Raw genomic sequence first — 20,429 nt, forward strand, 5'->3', positions numbered from 1 at the left:
AGCACATTGTTTCCATGGGGCTAACCATTATTACCGCCATTCGCTGTACCCTAGACACCGCTGATTCAGCTGCACGCAGCATTAATACCAGTGTCTTGATAAGGTGGCATGAGTGACTTCGATGCTCTGAGTTTAAACCAGAGGTCCACCAAGTGGTGCTTAACATGCTATTTGATAAGGAATGTCTTTTCGGCCCTGAAGCGGATTCTGCCTTTGAGAAGCTGAAAAAGACATGGACACAGCAAAAGCCATTGGTGCTCTACAGTCCCCCACACAAAGGGGCACTTTTCGTCACTCCTCCTTCAGAGGTGGTTACAGATCCACCACCTCTGGTGTTGGATCATATGTTGGGAAGCATCTACTTCCCAACCCAGACAGCTTTCAACCTCCTATTCTAGGGGTTTGTAGGAAGTTGGCTGTGTATATACTATATCAAAATGAGATATAGTGTGCACAGAGTCCATGGGTTCCCCAGAGGCTTAACAGAGGCTAAAGTACTGGTGCATGACGTTGACTGTCGCAAGAGTGCTACGGCACCCATAAAAGGGGGCTCGCTGCTGAGGATAGTATGCGGACCGGATATAAAAGATTGATCTAGCGCAGGATGCTGCAGGAGCAGGTAATCAGTCTTTTATTTTAACCCTGGAAAGACAGCCCATTTGTGAAGCCCCGAGGACCCCACTCTGCAGTCAGATGCCAGTTGTGTGACAATCGGGCGGGACAATAGGACACTGGTACAGTCTATTTCTAACGTCAAGTGCCAGAGGCAGAGCTGGAAAGTCAGCTGGTCTCCACTATGTCTTAATGTGGATAAGACCCTCACAATTTGCCAAACATGATCGCTGATTACAGTGGTGAATCACTAGAAGCCACAGAAACACAGGGTTGTGCACTGGGCCTGAGGTGGTGTCTTGGGCACTAAAGAAGTGAATGATCTTTGGGACCTCACCCTGCTGTCACGGCCAATGGCTTGCAAGCTCCTGAGGAGGGGAAAGGTGATAACCAGGAGGGGTGTTGCTATGCCTCCTACCATTGCTGCCCAGCAGCCCAGACTGTGACAAGTAGGCTAACCTTCGACAGGCCCACACCATAGCAGGACCAACCTACACGTCCTCATACCTTATTGACATTGATCCCATACGACAATGGTAAAACAAAAAGGGAACAAAACAAACAAAACTGGCAAAGGATCAATGCTACCCTAAATGGAAATGGCTGATGCCCCACTGAACCTGTCAACGTCTACAGTGAACACATCTTACAGGCTCATACTGAGAAATAAACATTCGTCCTAACGACAGTAAGAAAATAAACTAAAAACATCACTGGAGCCTAAATTAGGTGGCCTAATGATTGATGTGGGTATCCTCTGCGAGAGGCGTAAACAATTCAAAGCCAGTGTCAGCAATCATCAAAACTATCCTGTCGATTTTGCAGCCAAATGTGACTGCCCTGCAGTCACAGATTGAGGCCCTGCAACAAGAAGTAGAGCTGCTATGTCACAGGATGCACAACGTGGAAGGCCTCTCACAACAACATAAAGGTGGTGAGACTGCAGAAGAAAGTTGAAGGTCGGAGTATGTGCAGGGGGTTCCAGGCAACCCACATTGGTTTACAGGGGTAAAAACTAGATCACCTAATGCTCTAATTGTTAAGGTAGCTTGGATGAACAGTTAGGCCACTCTTGGAGAAGTGCAAAGCATTTGTTGTACTCATAGTATCAATCTTTCAACGTACACACTCAAAGGATTAACTCGAGACCAATTTATGAAAATACTTCAGATTTTTATGTAATTTTTAAGACCAAGATTACCAACATTGGTTAAGTACTTTTTTAGATATTCATTTTTGAAGATAAATGAAAAATAGTATTTTTTGCGTAATTACGCACTATAGGAATCCATTGAGGATCACCTTTGAAAATGCATATAAAATCGTACAGTTGGTTTACTAAGTTCTTCTTTTGCAGGTTGGTCGAGGCCATCGGTGGGCACACTGTGCCAGCTGGAGAAGTTCAGGCGGCTCCCAGTTCCTGCGGGAGCAGTGGTGAAAGTTCTCTGGAGCTGCTGCAGGGCCACTGCGGGGGATCACTTGGAAAAGCACTGCACAGGTAAGTTTAAAGGTGGTTCCTTGGGGTCCGCTTGGAGTGTTGAGGTTGCAAGGGGTAGGAGATCCTTAGGGCATAGCAGATTCTTTGTTGAATGGCACAGAGCAGCTGGGTACACAGCGAATCAGTGAGCCAGGAGCTGTGCACAACGATGCCCTCTGGAACAGGAGGTAAGTTGGTTCAAGAGTTGTATGCAGGACAACGGAGGCACTTGACTGGGGCTTCCTCCTGGTCCTTTCTCAGCCCCGGGCAGGCTGGTTTTCTCAGTGTCTGACGTTAGCTGACCAGTACCCAGGGCATTGGTATGGTTTGACTACTGGAGGGCGCAGTGCCCATTAAATGTCGTACACTTGCAGGGTTTGTCCTCAAGGTCGTCGGTGTGACATTTGGTCCAGTTGCAACGTACGGTTTGGGAATTAGCGTCATGTCAGTGAACTGACCCTACCTGGTTTGCTAGTTTCTTGCTGTTGCAGTATGGTGCCTCCACTCTGGAGAGAGTTCTCTGGTGATTGTCGAAGCCTAGAGGTCCTCTGGGGTTCCTTAGAATTTTTCCAGTTGTCCATCAGCTCCTCAGTGATGATTGTCATGTCCTGGGTGCAGCAAGCAGGGTTTGATGCCTTTTCTTTGTTGCAGCATGTCCACAGTTCTTGTGCCTTGGATTGTCTTGGTGATGGTCTTCTTTTGTCCGTTGAATCTGAATTCCTGGTCTAGGGATGCCCACTAAATACTGTATTTGAGGGACGTTTTTTAGGGGAAACCTGTTAGTGACCAATGGGTCACCTACCTTTGGGTGGCTACACCCACTAAAGTGACCACTTTTTGTGGGAAGGGTCACTACCCTATCCCTGATTGGCTATTTTCCTTCCATCCAAGATGGGGGAAAAGGAAAATGAAATGGAGTGCCCACCTCGCAGGCAACACCTTAGAGGTGGTGCATGCAAGGTGGGGCCACTCCTCCTACTCTTTGTTTGATTTTCCCACCATTGCTCACTCCAAAAGTGGGGGTTTGCATGGGGGTTACCATCTGCTGCTAGCAGCAGGCCTAGGGGTCAAGTTTTAAAGGTTTGCCCTTTGAAGCTTGCTGCCAGGGCAGTGCAAATTCCTGGGGAGGGGTTGTTAAACACCTCCACCAAGGAAGGGCTTTGTTCTACAAAGCAGAGAGACGGACCTCCCCTCCAAGGTTTGTAGATTGAGTGCCTAGAGGTGGCAGGCTGGATAGAACCAGTCAGCAACCATGCTAGGGTAGTTAGCTTTCACAGTGGGCATCTCTAAGGTGAACCCTGGGTACATTTAGGGATGAATCCAATACTGGTGCCGGTTTGGATTTATCATTTTGAGTTGTTTGATACCAAACAACCCAGGGTTCAGCATGGCCATTATGTAGCTGGGGAACTCATATTGACCAGTGTCCAGTACATGTGTTAAAATGGCTGTTCTGTTCACTCACTGTGTCCCAGGTTTGGCAAGGACACAGTTGGGACATATTGCTCATGCAGCTATGCCCTCACATATAATATGGTGCACCCTGCCTTAGAGCTGGATGGTCTGCCAGAGGAGTGTCTTATCCAAAGTGAATGCAGTGTATAGTGGACGGGGCACACAGGCAGTGTACAATGTCGAGTTTGTGTTTTAGGTTTTCACCAGGACACCCAGCTTGCAATGGCAGTGCTGGGGGCATCTGGATGCATGGCCCTAGAGGGTGGCACAATCGGGGCTACTGCCCACAGGGACCTACCCCTAATACCCCACGCCCTGGGTACGTAAGTACTGTTTACTAGGGACTTATAATGGTAGCTAAGGTGTATCCAATTGTGCCAATGCATCACAACAGTTTTAGGGAAGGAGCTCTGGCCCAGGGAACCTGGTTAGCAGGGGCCCTGGACACTACAGTTTCTAGACTACATCATACATCAGGGAAAAAGTGGAGGGTAACCGTATGGCCCTATATGTGTAGTAGTGGCTGGCAAACACAACCCAAGGGGGAAACTAATGCATTCTCTATTTAACCTGCACACTGGGACACTGGCAGACCACCTCCGCCTGTTGCACTCCCGTGACCAGTGGTGGCTAGATTTTTCTTCTGTGATAGACAATATTCTGCAAATGGCCAGAACCAAGGGCCCATGGCAAGTGGAGAAGAGCAATGTAACAATTTCCCCTGATTAATACACTCCACTGTTCCCAGAAAAACGTAGTGCTTGATGGAGACAAAGCACTATTCTTTGCCTCATTGAATGAAGCCTGGAATTGGTTGGAGACTGAGCTAGAGAGAGAGAGAGCTCCCTCAGATTTCGGAGAAGCAGAAGATGGCTGGCTGAGGAGTAGGAGCACCAGGTGCTGGACCACTTGCAATCTCCATGGCAGGCTTTCAAAACAGCAAGCAGTGAAAAAAAGAGCACAGGTGGTCATCGAAATCGAGTGATCAGGAACCCCTGGCACCGAGGCCAGGAGCTCTAACTCTGATACGTTGGTCTTGCAGGATAAGTTCCTGCTAGATGGGATCCCTGAAGACCTGCAATATGGTCCACAGATAACCCGGATGATGGTGGACTTTCTGCTGTGATGGACCGTGCGCTGTATTCTTTTTCATAATCAGTAAAACTTTGAATTCATACCCCTGACCCACATGATCATGCATTGTTGGATTCAAACTGACGTGGGTGGGAGCACTAGACAAGATACGTCACTGGGAGCACTCCTTTTATGAACACAAACACTACTGGCAATATTGGATGCATTCCCCCCCTCACCCTTTCCCCCAAAGTCCAGGGGGACCTTATGTTGAATGTCAAATTGATATATGTGTTGGCTATCCAAAACACCATTGTGCATTGGTCTGGAAGGAAAACTTTCAGAGTTAGTTTTTAATGGTTAAATTTGTTGGTAGTTGCATGCTGGTGCCTTCCCTACCCCTGCACATCACTGGGAACTTAATCACTGACACCCGTACCGTGGCAACACAGCCTTTTAGACCACTCATATGGAATGTGAGAGGCCTGGGCACATGCATTAAAAGCTATAGGATCCATGCATATCTGAAAAGGCATCACATAAACTCTGTATGCCTCCAGGAAATGCATGTGAGAGCAGGAGAACTTTTGTCTCTTTAACACCAGCACTTTTGCTCGACATTCTAGTGGCCTCAGTGTGGTGTGGAGACTTTAACTGTGTTCCAGACATAGCGGGGACAGATCTTCTCTGGGCTGCAGTCCTGTCTTGCTTCCCAGCAGCTACAACATTGGTCACACAACCTGCAAGTCGAGGACATATGGTAATTGCTACATCCTGATACACCCTGAGAAAGGAAATACTCACACTACTCAGCCGTATATTCACTATTCACATGCTTTGGATAGTGTGCTGCTCATCTGACTTCGTCTCACAGGCAGAATACTTAGGGCACACACTTTCCAACCACAACCCACTTTTCGTCACATATTCCTGGTGAAGGCCCTGTCGGAAGATCCATATGTGGTGCCTGACAACAGTGGCTTTGAACAATGAGGTTTCGGCACACAAACGGGAGAGGATATAAGGCAGCACTTTAAAGAAAATGAGAGATCAGTGTCAGATGTACTTCTAGAGTAGAACGCACTTAAGGTGTTAATATGGGGGGATGTGCATGAAAACAATGTACAGGATGGGAAAAGTTTTGAGCGAGGTGGTAATAAGTATGGAGAATCACATCAAAGCTCTTGAGAATAATTGTGCCCAGACCAACGAGTAACATTGACCGAATTGAGAAAGGACTACAGGACAACCCTGCTTAGACCATCAAACAGAGATGACTTGGCATATCTGAAGCATCAACATGAAGTAGACTAGGAAGCTGGCAGCCCATTAGCCTGGTTGTTGTGGGCGGAGAATACACACACACTCACACACACACACACACACACACACACACACACACACACTCTCTCTCTCTCTATCTGCATTCAACCACACATACTCACACCCATCCAAACACGCATACTCACAGGCAGACAAACATGCTTTCACCAAACACTCACACTCGCATGCACACACGTATACATACTTACATGCATACACGCACTCACTTCTACATTCAGACATGCATACACACATTCATGCACACACGCAGACACCAAACACTCAGACATGCATACACAACCCACCCACACACACACACACACACATACCCCCACCGGACGATCGACTTGCCTGGTCCGGGGACAAGGTCGTTGAGCAGGGAATAGGTAGGGGCGCTTCCACCGCTGTCAGCTCCCCGCCAGCAGTACACCACCAGGCTGTATTATTGCACACAATATGGCTGGTGGAGTCATATTGGCGGGCCTGTGGTGAAACCGCCACAGCTCCTCCTACTGCTAGCATCACTACTGCAGGTTTTCCGCCCAAAATGTGGTGGAGATCCTGCAATACTCGTAATATGGTGGTCGGAAGACTGCCAGTACTTGCGGTCTTCTGGCGCCTGCAGCTTTGGCGGTCTTCTGAGAAGAACGCCAAAGTCATAATGAGGGCCATAGTGTTGCTTTATGCTAACAACACTTAAGCCTACCTGTAGGCAGACCAAGAGGGCCTGCTAGAGGTATTGACAATATTGAACGACTTTGGATGGATATCCGGACTCTAAATCAATTGGGATAAATCGTGTTTTTTTCCTCTGACCCAATTGACAGAAACTTAAAGAGAGGCCCGTCCAGAGCACAGAACAGGAATGCAATAGAAACTAGACACTATTGAGTATCTGGTATACAAACCTAACACGTGGAGACTGACTTAACAAATGGAAATTTGGGCTTCCCTTTTGGACTTGGTAACATTTGTCACCGATGGGAAGGATCTCCATCTGAAAAATGTTGATACTTTCTCAGCTCCTTTATTACTTTACAAGCATCTCTGTGGTCCTGAGTAAATCATTCTTCAATGACCTCCAGCAGCGTCTAACAGTGCTGGTGTGAGGAGTTATGGTAGGTGCAGGGTCTCACTCAGTAAGCTTTACACCACACTGCCAGAGGGGGAATTGGGAGCTCCTAGTTTAAGCTGCAGGCCAATTGCAGTGGCCGTTGCAATGGTTGGGGTCAAATACTGGACTCGGAGAGATATTGGAAGAACTAGGGGGTCAACCCCTCCCGCACCGGCTATTAAATGCTGCCCCACCTAGCGGTGGCACCAGTATATTATTACGTATAGTGGTGCAGTGCTAGATACTGGTTCTACATTAGAGTCATAAGAAAATACCTTATGCCCTGAGTCTTCCTATTTGGATGATCCCGAAATGCTCTCCGCTCCGCTCACTGTATCGGACAGGAGACTAGACAGAAGCAGGTATGGGCAGATTTGAAAATGGGCAGTAAACTGAGATCTGTGGACTTGTCAACCACTTATAACCTAGGGATGAGGCAGTTTCTGCTATACTCAGCCCTGAAAAGAGTGATGCTGTTGACGTGGGCTACTGAACAGATCATGCTACCCACAATGACACCATTGAGGTGATATTGACCAACAAAGGAACTAGGAAGGCCATTACCTGTATTTACGGGGTGTTGCAGCAACACTACTCTAAAGGGACTGCAGGACTCAAGCAGTGGTGGAGGCACGCACTAGCTACGTACAGGATGGATAAGATATGGCCCCCCTGCCTACATTGTTAAGCAGGTGTCCTGAAATGCCAAATTTAGACTCTACTTCAATAATACTCACCACACTTACCTGACCCCCAGAGAGAATTAGGACAATGTGTACGGGGGCAAGGTCCACATGACCTCGATGCATGGCAGACACGGCAAATTTATATACATATGGATTGGTCCTGTCCAACGATATCCCAGTGCTGGTCGCTCGTGATGCATTGCATATCAGAGGAGCGCACCTGTCTCCTATTGGATCCCCTTCAGACTTTGTTAGACTTGAGGCTTCGAAGTCTTGGCCCCAATCCTGGCTAAAATATGTATAGCTATTGCTTGGAAGTGTGGTATCCAGAAGGGGTTAGAAGGACTCTCTTTGACTCTGGGACACTGATCTGAAAAACTAGATTCAAAATCAGATGAGCACCCTCCATAAACATAGAGATTGCCCTCTGTAACTGCTGTAGACTTCCTCAACAGGTCAGAGGGAACACCTACGTCTTGATATGGGACTAAAGGGAGACCATGCGCATCCCCTGGTTTTGCATCTGTGGTCTACTCTTTTGTCCAGTCTCTCTTCCCATCCAGTTCTTGTTCCAATCCCTTTCATCTTGCACCATTACCATTGCCTAACCTTTTCCCTGTCAAATTATGTTGTCTGCCCACTACTTTAATAGTCCTTCATACTACTGGCCCATCAGTTTCCCAGTATCCTCATTTCCTTTTTGCCCTCTCCTCCTTCATGTGTATAATTTGGCTTATGCTTATAATGGGTCTGCCCCTTCCTCCTCACACCTCCTTGGAGTCTCCATAGACTTTCACTATTCCCATGAAGTCTGTGTCTGCCTTCCGTTTTTGACTTTCTTCATCCAGGCTAGATCTCCATCTGTATTTTCTCTTCCCACCCGTGCTTCAAATTATATTGGACTGCACCTCCGTATCAATAGCAGTTATATCTGAAAATTGGTTGACTGCTTTTTTGTAATACATTTGTATGGTGCTATTGTACTTTTATTCCTTGGGCTGTTCGTTCTGTATATTTCTTTTTTTTGCCCTTTAAGCAGAGAGATAGCTTTTTACATTTTTTAAAGACAAAAACAATTAATGAGTACTATCTAGTGACTATTGTCAGTGATTTTCTTATGGCCCTGGTGCATTTCTCAGCTTAGTCTGGTACAACAAGCAAAGGTGTTCAGTTATATTTAGCTTCTACGTGAGCAATATGTGCTCATTCTTATTGTGGCCTAGCCTGGTCATAGATTGAACTGGTAAACCAGAGTGTATTTGATGATTTTTCTGCAGGTGAAAAAGCAACTCTGGACCCTACAGTTAAGCCTGGAGCAATGGGGAATGGTTTAAATCTTTCTGCGGTGATGCACTACCTGGAAAAGAAGTACAAGTAAGTTCAGTTTATGTTTAGATAGAATATTTTAAGAAGTTAAAGTGTAGGAAGTGATTTTATCTAGCATTACAGTTTTTCAGTTTCGCAAGCTTACAGTTATTCTCAACAATTCAGGTGAATGCTTGGTATATAGTACACTTAGCAGGTTTATAATCAGCCAGGTTGAGTTGCCATGTATGATGGCCTCACCTCCTTTTTTTTTTGTTGATATTTTCTTTTAAACAACATTTTATTGGTTTTCAACTTTAGCATGGTTCAACAAACATTGTATAGATCAAGTATCTCTGCATATATAACAGAAATGTAAACAAGTGGTCTAAATTCCCGAACTTCTGGTGAGTCTGAGAATTCTTATATTATTTAACAATGATATATAACAACAAAGCCCTACCCATCCCTCCCCCCACCCTAGCCCGCTTCCGTCATTAATTAGGAGTTAAACCATATGGGTCGCAAGTATCATTGAGCCTCTTGGGAGTACATCTCCTAGAAGGTAGGGCCAATGTATGCAGTCTTCTTAAGAACAATACCACTCCATGTGAGTCATATGCGAGGAAGGTGAGGATGAAATCTACTTGGGTCAAAATTTCTTTAAACCTTAGGCTTTCTACTCTCTGTCCACTCTCAGCATCTTTATGGGACGCTGCTTGTCTCAGTGCGGTTAGTCCTGTGTCTCATTCTGTGCCCTAAACGCTTCCACTAGTGTGTCCCACTCTAGGGATATTGATTTTCTTCTCATCCCTCTGTAGTCTTCTCTCCTGAGAGCCAAACTTTCAGCCTGGCTCGAAGATAATACTTCTTCCCTCCATGAGAGGATAGATGGGGCATGGGGAGACTTCCTGCACCCTGTCAGCTGTCGTTTCACCAAGAGCATAACCAGGTCCATGAAGTGTGAAGTTACGTTAGAGCCTCATGTTTTAGGGTGTAGCCCCAGGAGGAAATAAGCGGGCATCAGTTCCACTGTCACCTCCATGATCTCTATCAAAGTGGTTCCTATTGTTACCCTGTACTGTGAGAGGAACGGACACGTCCAGATCATATGGAGAAGGTCGGCATCAATGGCATGACACCGAGGACATTGCGCCGTAGTTGTGTGATGTATCCTATTGAGCCTATGTGCAGTGATGTACGCTCAATGAAAAAGGTAAAATTGTATTGGTTTAAATCTAGTGTTGCGGGATACTTTTTTAGCATATTGTAATAGGAAAGTCCAATCTTTTAGCAGTAATGACTCTATCTATATCAGTTGCCCACTTAGTTTTCATCGTATCCAAAGATGTGCTCGGATTCCTTGGTATAGCCATCTAATAAGATGTCTTCCATGTCCCATTGTGTGAAGAGCCTGAAGGGCTTCGTGTGTTACTGGTTCAGTGGCCTGTGATGCCCAATGATTGCGTATATAGGACAGTATTTTAGCATGGGTTAAAAACAGAATTTCAGACAAACCATGTACTTGCACAAAGTCTGAGTGCGCCATTAACATGCCATCTTCAAACAAGTCCCCTAGTGTAAGTGGTCCCTGCTGTTCCCAAACTCTGAGCATAGCTGCTGTGATGCTGTGATAGTTTCTGAGGGGGTAGGGAGCCCGCACAGTTGATGAGGCTGTGTAACATGTAGCTAGTTTCCAGTAAGCAAACACCGTTCGCAATTGCAAGGTAGCCAGAGTATTTGGGGGACCCAGGACAGAGTCATCGATGAACGAAGCCTTGCCTCCACGTGTCTGGGAGGTAACTGTAGTTTTATCAGGCCGATGTGGCAGCGACCCCTCCCCCATATTAAATCAATCAATAAGACGTTTAATGCTCGAATTATGCAAGGTGGTACCATGAGCGGCAGGTTCACTAAATGGTATAAGACACGGGCCAACCGCACCCTTTTCGCCAGTGCCACCCTCCCTGCCACCGAAAGGGGTAGAGTGATCCAGAAATCTACTTGGTACCAGAGCGATGTAATCGTCCGGCTTAAATTACCTTCAAGATAATCCGCTTGGTCCCGGTATATGCAAATACCAAGATAGCGAAAGAATATAGGTGCTGTTGCAATGGTCATGGGTCTGAATCGGACCGAAGGTTCCAAACAGGTGCCCCGGAAGAAGTATGCATAGGATTTATTGGGATTAATTTGAAGCCCTAAAAGAAGTGCAAATCGAGAAAAAAATCTGCGCTGCACTCTCCGTGGCTTGCCGCAAATCCCTATAATAGAGTATCATATCCTCTGCGTATAAGGAGCAAGCGTGGTTAGTGGGGTTGAGCACAGTTCCCCAATCACTTGCGCTGTGGCGAAGGTGTTGTGCCAGGGGCTCCACTGCCAATACAAACAAAAGGGGGGAAAGAGGACAACCCTGCATAGTTCCACTGTATATGGGGGTAAGAGGCAGATATATGCGCTCCCGTCTTGGCCCTAGCAGTCGGAGCTGTGTAAAAGGCTTTACCCACGTATAAAATCTGGGGGTATGCCATAGGCATCCAGAGAGGCCAACATATAGTTCCAGCTGAGAGTGTCGAATGCTTGCTGCATATCTAAGGAGATGCAGCTTGCTTGCGGATATTGGTGGTTTGTCTCATCTGTCTACTGAAATAGGCAGCGGGTATTCATCGATGTACCACAGCGTGGAACAAATCCACATTGGTCCGTGTATAGTAGACGTGGAAGAAGTGGGAGTAGTCTGCGCACTGATACTTTACTGAGGAGTTTATATTCTGTATTTAAAATACACAGGGGTCTATAAGAGGACATCCGTGTAGGAGGTCTATCCGTTTTAGGAAGCAAAGTCACCACCACTTCTTGAGTTGTGACTGGAAGCATTCCTTCTTCGAGAGACCTATTATAAAACTTCTGTAGATGGAGAGTAGGCGATTGGCCTATGTGGCATAAAATTCCACTGGCAATCCATCAGACCCAGGGGTCTAATTACATGCCATCTCCTTCAGTGCCTCGCGAATCTCAGTGATTGCGATTGGAGCATGCAGCGCCTCTCTCTCTCTAATGCTGTCACCTGCAGAAGCGGATGTTGGTGTAGAAACATGTGTATGGTGTGGTAGTCTACTGGTGGAGGCGCGGCATAGAGGTCAGTATAGCATTGATGAAAGGTGTCATTGATGCTAGTTTGGTTATTTACTATTCCCAACTGTGGAGATCGTATCATTAATATAGGCGTGGGATAGTGCTGTGGACTGATTAGTTTGGCAAGAAGGGCGCCAGGTTTGTCTGCCTCTGCATGTGCTCTTTGGGTGTAAATCTGTAGTCCACAACACTCAAGCGCTCTAGAAGTTGTTTGTAATTGCGCTGCCTTGGTGTCATCTAGGGTTGCCTCTTGTTCCAGGGCGCCCAGATTATTTTCTAGGTGTGTGAGGTCCTTCAGAATTTTGGCCTGTGCTCCCACCCGCATAGAAATGGAGGATGCCCGTATTGCCACCTTAAAGGCCTCCCATTCGATCAGTAGGGAGGAAGCAGGGTCTATGTTTTCTGAAAAGAATCTGTCTATAGTAGTAGCTAGTGTATCCCTATAGACCGTATCTTCCAAGATCGTGGGCTGTAGGTGCCATGTTGGTATCGGGGTAGGTACCCGTCCCCAGGCCAGCTGGATCTTGAGCGGGTTATGGTCAGATAACGTCTTACCTTATTATGTAGCATGGGTTATGTGGGATTGCAGGATGGAAGTACACAGGAATCATTCTAAGCAGGAATGGAGCAAATGCGGGTAGGAGTAAAAGGACTATTCCTTTGCATCCCTATTAGAGCTCTGCCATAAATTCTCTAGGTCCCACCCCTCAACCCATTTTTTGCAATGCTCTGGCCTGGCGAACCGGTGTGGCGCTCGGAAGGGGTGGGTGTGAGCGGTCAAGAAGAACATCAAGTACCGCATTCGAGTCCCCACCCAGCACCCATGGGAGGTGAGCCCAGTCCGATAACACAGTGGATAAGTGTGCATAGAAAGCATCTTGTTCTTGGTTCGGTGCATAAAAACATCCTATGATTATCTGCTCTCCATCCAGGAGTCACCTGAGTAGTACATATTGACCCTGTGGGTCAATTTTTGTATCTTGAACTGAAAACTGAATCACTGGCCTTATCCATGTGGCTGCTCCACAGGCATATGCCAAGAAGGAAGTATGGAAACATTGTCCCCTCCACCTGCACTGCAGTTTTAGGGGTTCTGGTGTAGTAAGGTAGGTTTACTGTAGGAAGGCGAGGAGAACGTGGCATCTGTGCAATTGTGTCAGCACCCTGTGTTGCTTATAGAGTGACCCTAGTCCCCTAATATTCCAGGTAATTATATTGTATTGTTTAGTGATTGTGGCCATTGCAATTAATGTAGGGCATGTTAAGCAATTTCATCCCAATAGCACTACTGTGTTCCCCCAGTGTTTCAGTGATGACTGAAGCGTAACAATAACAAACAACACCCCTACCCAAAACATGGTCCAGTGTGGAAAACTGTGCTCGACCAGTGCAACAAATACAACAAAACTGTATAAACATAAAAACAGCAAGGCTTATGCTAGTGGGGTGCTGAGGTTCATACGCCAAACTATATATCTGCACAGCAAGCATAACATATAATAAAGGTCAGGACCCAGGTCTCATCTGTAATAAGTTACCCACATAGTAGTTCCCAACTTCAAGCTAATAATACAAGGATATCACACGTAAATGGTGAAGTGCAAATGTAATGTTGATTGATAACCACAATGTCATCAGATAGGAATCAGGATAGCGGTCTAGGATACAGCGCAGTGGGACAGAGGCTCCCTCCAGCGTCGTTCATAGGATCTCTGAAGTGGAGACAAGCAAACGATAAGGCCAGTCTTTCGGTTTTGTCAGAGTTCATTAGCGGTCTGTGGCGTAATAGTTGGGAATAATGCTACACGGCCCTCAGTTTCAGTGTCTGAGTCCCCAGCCAGGGATGACTCAGTGCTGGGGATCCCGCAGAGTAGTAGCAAGTTGGATGGCTTCCAGTTGACTTTCACAAGCTTGTTGTGGGGATGGACCGCCACCTCCGCTGTTTGCGGTGTCCTGTTTACGGCGGGCATGCCGAGATCGACGGTTCGATTTCTGTGATGCAAACTCAAGTTGTTGGTCACTCCAAGTTCCCTGAAAGTTTTGATCTAGACATTCTCTTGCTGCCGGTGGAGAATCAAAGGAATGAGAACTTCGTTCATGGATAACTTCCAACTTCGCTGGAAAGATAAATGCATATACAAGGGCGTGTGCTCTGAGGTGTCTTCTAACTTCTTGGAAGGAAGCCCGGCGACGTTGTACTAACATCATGTAATCTGGATAAAGAGATTCTCTAGAGCTGGCCACAGTGATCGGCGCATGTTCCTGCGCTGCCCGGAGTAACATGTCTCTGTAGTTTAGTATTTTCACCACTATTGGCTGCGGTGGGCCCCAGGGATGGGTCTCTTGGCAGGCACACAGTGCGCCCATTCTACCGTGAAGAGGCGCCACCTTCGACTGTAGCCAGCTCTCGATGAACTGAGTGGAACTACCTCCATTGGTGCCCTCCGGAAGGCCCACTATACGGATGTTATTTCTGCACGCTCTGCCTTCGGCATCCTCAACGCAGTCATGGAGTTGTTCTACTTGTTTGCGCAGTTGCATCAACATTGAGTCATGCTCTGCTTGTGCTGGAAGTAAGGTGGCCAGTGCTTGCTCCGTTGATTTAACTCTCTCCGCTAATTTGTGCTGATCATCTTTCAGCAGATTTAGGTTCGTAGTAATAACGCCAAGTTTCTGTGTTATGATTACTCTGGAGTCACGGATTTCCTGTAAAATAAGATCCAGTTTGTCCCCTGATGGCTCTGCTCTCGTGTGGGGAACACAGTCAGATGGTGTGGAGGCAATCAAGTCTTCCGAGTGTTGGGGAAGTACGTCTGTGCATATTCCTCCATCCTAGGAGGCTTGGTTTTGTTGGGCCCCATCTCGTCCATGAGTTATCACTGTAAGGTTGGGGGCCACACTCACTGCTCCAGATGATCACCCCCTAGATTTTTGCGGGGGACAGATCGCCACCGCCCGGCTCCTAGTATCACAGTACGGTTTCCCAGTGCACTCTTAGTTCCTTCAAGGTGTGTTCGGATCGAGCCGGCCAGTGCTCGGCTTGGTCTCCCTAGTGCAGGCAGATCAGATGGATTCCCGGATCTTACTTCTCGCACAGTCTGCCGCCCCGTCCACTGTCTCGTCTCTGTGGCTGATCGGGGGTAATTGCCAGGTTGCTCGGTCTCTCTTATCCCTAGTCGCGGCCACGGGTCTCTGCTGACGGGCCCCAATGGAAATCAGCACATTATAACCTTCCACAGGCCTCCACACCGCAGGGCAACCCCGCGTGCCCCACCTTTATAGTGCCGTCCTTCAGCTCACCCAGTGCGCTCACCTCCACTGCTTCTAGGGGGATTCTGGCTCTTATTTAGTTCACTGTCTGGATCACTTATCCGCCACTGGACTGCATTCAGGCTCCCCGTGGCCCCTGCTGCAACTTCCAACAAGCCACGGCGGGCCCTCCACTAGGCCTCAGTCAGTATCCCTCACCATCAGTCGGTGCCGGTGCCAGGCCCTCCTCCAGGCTATCTTTGTAGGGCAGACTGCCGCCGGCACCCCCAGGGGACACAAATAGGCCATAGCCAGCACGTGCGAAGACCTGTGTCACTCAGGGGGGCTCCTGCATGCCAGACCCGGCTGCCCGGTGCCCTGAGGCATGCAACCACCGCCCTCTTCCAGCATTCCCAGGCAGTTGGGCACCACGTCAAGCTCACACTCGGTCCGGCCACTCACCAATCTTTTCCGGCCGTCCTCGTTTGCCCGCAGGGCCGTCTGGCGGCAGGGGGAAGGCGAGCATTGGGAGGGAGGCCCGCAGCAGGCCGCAGCCACCCATCGTTGTTGCCGTACAAGCACTGCCACACCTCGGTCTGGGCGCCGCCTCATGCCCAGCACCTCTCGGTGCGTGGTGTGGCAGCATCACAATGCTGGGGATGTAGCTTGGGTAGATTTTACGACCCGGATCCAGAGCCACGAAATTAAGCATCTGCCTTGTTGGATGCTTGGCCACGCCACCCCCTCCCCCTGTTTCCCCCCAGCCTCACCTCCCATGAAGTCCATAAATCAAGTACGGTTGTTATCGTAAATCTTTCCAGTCCCACATCAGGGCATAAATCGAAGCCGGCATCAGCAGTGTCTTCATATGACTCTCTTAATCATACCAAATTGTACTCTTTTGTCAGTGAATGTAAGAGAGCGGTGGAAAATGAAATCACCTGTGATAAGGATGCCTAGGTTTTTATTAAATTTCCACTTAATGTTTCTCTCTAGGTGTGTCTTTTTTAAGTGCTTTGTGTCAGTGTTCTTAGCGTGCAGTATCTGAATCTGTCTAGCTCTACTGGCTAAGGGAAATAAAGCCAACTGACATTGAATTGATACGTTTCTAACCATATCTATAATAATAATCCAAAAGTAGGTGTTAGAGCTTGCATTGCACTATCATCTGCTTTATCATGGGTACCAGCCCACCAGTTTCCCTCCCCTCTAGCATACCAGTGTCTTGACCCCTCCCAGCAAATTCATAGAATGGGAGAAATAAAAAGGCTTGACCCCCTAATGCACTCTTATCTCCATTTGTGTCATTGGCTTAGTATACACTACTGTGAACAGGTGCCTCCCTCTTCCAACAATTAAACAGTATATTTCTAGACTTTGAGCACTGCAGCTCATCATTGGTCCAACGCACCCTGGATTGAATCTTTAACAACAGCAACATAACTACTTTCAAACCGTTCTCCTGACTCAGAGCAGCATTGTCACCATTCTATTCAACATCACAACACCAAAATTCATCAGCAAAAAATGAATATGTTCTTGCAGCATACCAGATTGTGTTTTGCAGGATCTGAACCTGACCAATCTGGAAAGCATTGTAACCAATATCCGTGACTCAGACATTAAAGAATGTAAATAATGACTACCCAAATGCATTTGAAAACATCATCCCATTGAAATAAGTTAAAATGTGACTCACACCTGGGTAGCCAAAGTGTTCCTCCATGAGCTATGATCCACAGTGCCACAAACAGAACACTTGAGGGTAGATGAAGAAAAACACCAATAGTGCACAGCTGTCAAAGCACCCATTATTTACATTTACAGATAGCCACTACGAAGGGAAAAGAGATATATCACTTGTTTAGCCTCCCCTTTTGACTATGTCCTGCAAAAGAGGTTTTCAGGATTGTTTTGAAGTTCAAGAACCTGACCAGTTGCTCAGATGAAATAGACTCTTAGGTATTGTTATGTTATTCATCTCACTTTCTGAGAACACCAAAGAACTTCAAGCTTTTCTGAGATCAAAGATACCACCAAACGCAAGCAACCAACTCGGCAAACTCTGACAACTAAAACAACTGTGCTATAGACTTTTCCTTCAATAGCTGAACAGCGTGATGCTGCAAGTGTTGTAGAGGATCACATGCTATGCACTCTCCTGCATCTAGTGATGGGTGCGGAATACCACAGTTTGTTGTTCTTCAAAGTCTCTGTTTCAGTTTTGAGTTTACATAGAGTGGCTTGTGATCATACTGCTACATTAAAACCCACAGTGCCTCAGGACAAAGACTTCACCTTAAATTTTTCTTTTTTATGCCATTGGCTTCTTAAATAATATTGTGCAGAGTGAAAACTTGATACCTGGGAAGAATAAAACCAAAGCGTTGGTGAAATATCTTATGAAAAACAGACATAAAATGTTGCCACTGTGTTGAGGACCCTCAAAAACATTGTGGTTCTTGAGGTTTAAGGTTGTAGAGCCTTCAAGGAGCTGGGATTTACACCATTTAGATGTTCTCCAATGCCAAGATCTCAAATTCAGATCATCATAATCTATGTAACTTTTTTTTTGTTATTTTTTTTTTTGCTGCAGGTGAGATTACATTTGCATAAATCAAAGCTTGATCATGATTTTATCTTGACATACAATTTCTGTAAAATAGTTCAATGTGCAACAGTTCTTTCAGGTACACATATCCCAACATCAGTTGGGCAAATAAGGAGGGGGCCCTACATCTCTACCTCTCCTTCCCCATTCCTATAATCCTTCTCATGATCGCTCATCTTCCCCCTTATAGCCTGGTATCTCCGTAGAGCTCCAAACCTTTGAGGATACAGTTTTCCTTTCACCTGTGTTGCTTCCATCTTTTGCTTCCTTCCATCTTTGCCTCCCATGCTGCATAAGTAAGCGGTATTGGTGATTTCCACACCTGAAGAATCAGCAATTTGGCTATCAAGGTAGCCACAAATATGATTTGCTTAGAATAAATAGACAAGCCTGCATGTTTCGAAATGCCCCATAGTGACGCCAGTGGGTTAGGGACTAATTCATACAATATCATGACACTAATCCTTTGAAAAATCTTCTCCCAATACGCTGTCAGATGCGTACATGAAAAACTCATATGGAGCCAATCCCCCTGAGTTGTTTAGCAGCACGGACACAAGCCTGATACCTCCGGATACATTTCCTTTAATCTAGCGGGGTTATAATAAAGGAGCCATTTGGAATAGAAAGCAGTTTTTTTTTTTATTCGCCCAAGTGCTTTTTGCGACAAATCATTATGCTTTCTCCATTGTTGTAACCCCATTTTACACCCTGTAAGGTTTTGTGCCTTATCCAAAAATTGGGAAATTGTCTTAGTTGAATACCCATCATAGAGCGTCTTGTACCAATTGCCGATGCCCAATCGGTTTCCATAGAAAGCCTGAAAGATACTTTTTCCGTTGTTTGCATGAAGTGTTCAATTTGGCAATAGGAAAACTTAAGGCTTTCCTAAATGGCATTTTATTCCGCTACACACTGTGCCCATGTCTTGATATGATCACCTACTAGAAAATCTGCAAGGCTCTTAACCCCTACCTCTTCCCACTTCTGAGCATATCTTTTATTGAGTTCTAATCCTACCATCCATGCATCCCGAAGTCTGACTGACGGATGAAACTTACAAATTTGGTATTTGTCTTGTATCAGCAATATGCTAGTCTGGATCATTGCCAGTAGTTTGTACCTTGCCCGCCTCGGAAGGCGGGGTGTTTAAGAAATCGCTAGAGCTGCATACCTGTGTCTGCCAACATCTGATTAAAATAGAAGTTGGCATTTAGTCCTAATGCAGCTCTTGAAACCCAATTGTAGGAAAATGTCTCCCTGTTGCGGTTACCCCCCACTTTTTGCCTGATATTGACTTGACTAAGAAGTGTGCTGGGACCCTGCTAACCAGGCCCGAGCACCAGTGTTCTTTCACTAAAAATGTACCATTGTTTCCACAATTGGCACACCTCTGGCACCCAGGTAAGTCCCTTGTAAAAGGTACCAGTGGTATCAAGGGCCCTGTGACCAGGGAAGGTCCCTAAGGGCTGCAGCATGTGTTGTGCCACCCTAAGGGCCCCCTCCCCTAACACATGCACACTGCCAGTGCAGATTGTATGTGTGAGTGAGGAGAAAAAGGCATGGTCAACATGGCATCCCCCTCAGGGTGCCATGCCCACAACCCACGGCCTGTGGCAAAGATAGTTCACCCCTCCAGCAGGCCTTACAGCCCTAAGGCAGGGTGTACTATACTACAGGTGAGGGCTTAGCTGCATGAGCACTATGCCCCTACAGTGTCTAAGACCAATCTTAGACATTATAAGTGCAGGGTAGCCATATTAAGTATATGGTCCAGGAGTTTGTCAAAACGAACTCCATAGTTCCATAATGGCCACACTGAATACTGGGAAGTGTGGTATCAAACTTCTCCGAATAATAAACCCAAACTGATGCCAGTGCTGGATTTATTATCAAAAAATGCACACAGAGGGCATCTTAGAGATGCTCCCTGTATTTTACCCAATCCTTCAGTGCAGGACTGACTGGTCTGTGCCAGCCTGCCACTGAGATGAGTTTCTGACCCCATGGGGTGAGAGCCTTTGTGCTCTCTGATGCGAGACACAAGGCCTGCACTGGGTGGAGGTGCTTCACACCTCCCCCCTGCAGGAACTGTAACATCTAGCAGTGAGCCTCAAAGGCTCAGGCTTCGTGTTATAATGCCCCAGGGCACTCCATCTAGTTGAGATGCCCGCCCCCGGACACAGCCCCCACTTTTGGCGGCAAGTCCGGAGGAGATCATGAGAAAAACAAGGAGTCACTCTCCATTCAGGGCAGCCCCTAAGGTGTCCTGACCTGAGGTGACCCCTGCCTTAGGAAATGCTCCATGATTCCCCCCAATAGGATTAGGGATGTGCCCCCCGCTCCACAGGGAGGAGGCACAAAGAGGGTGTAGTCTCCCTCATGGAC

At 46.8% G+C, this 20,429-nt stretch overlaps 1 protein-coding gene across 1 annotated transcript in view; it reads left to right on the forward strand.

Moving 5' to 3' along the window:
* The window catches only part of ELP1 (elongator acetyltransferase complex subunit 1), an 886,544-nt gene that overhangs the window by 96,799 nt on the left and 769,316 nt on the right, over positions 1-20,429 (forward strand). Inside the window, exon 13 of the mRNA XM_069235684.1 lies at positions 9,019-9,115. Within this exon, the coding sequence (XP_069091785.1) occupies positions 9,019-9,115 (97 nt within the window). The remainder of the gene's footprint in view (positions 1-9,018; positions 9,116-20,429) is intronic.

Source organism: Pleurodeles waltl, chromosome 1_2 (genome assembly GCF_031143425.1).
Source record: "Pleurodeles waltl isolate 20211129_DDA chromosome 1_2, aPleWal1.hap1.20221129, whole genome shotgun sequence".
In the NCBI taxonomy this organism is placed as follows: domain Eukaryota; kingdom Metazoa; phylum Chordata; class Amphibia; order Caudata; family Salamandridae; genus Pleurodeles; species Pleurodeles waltl.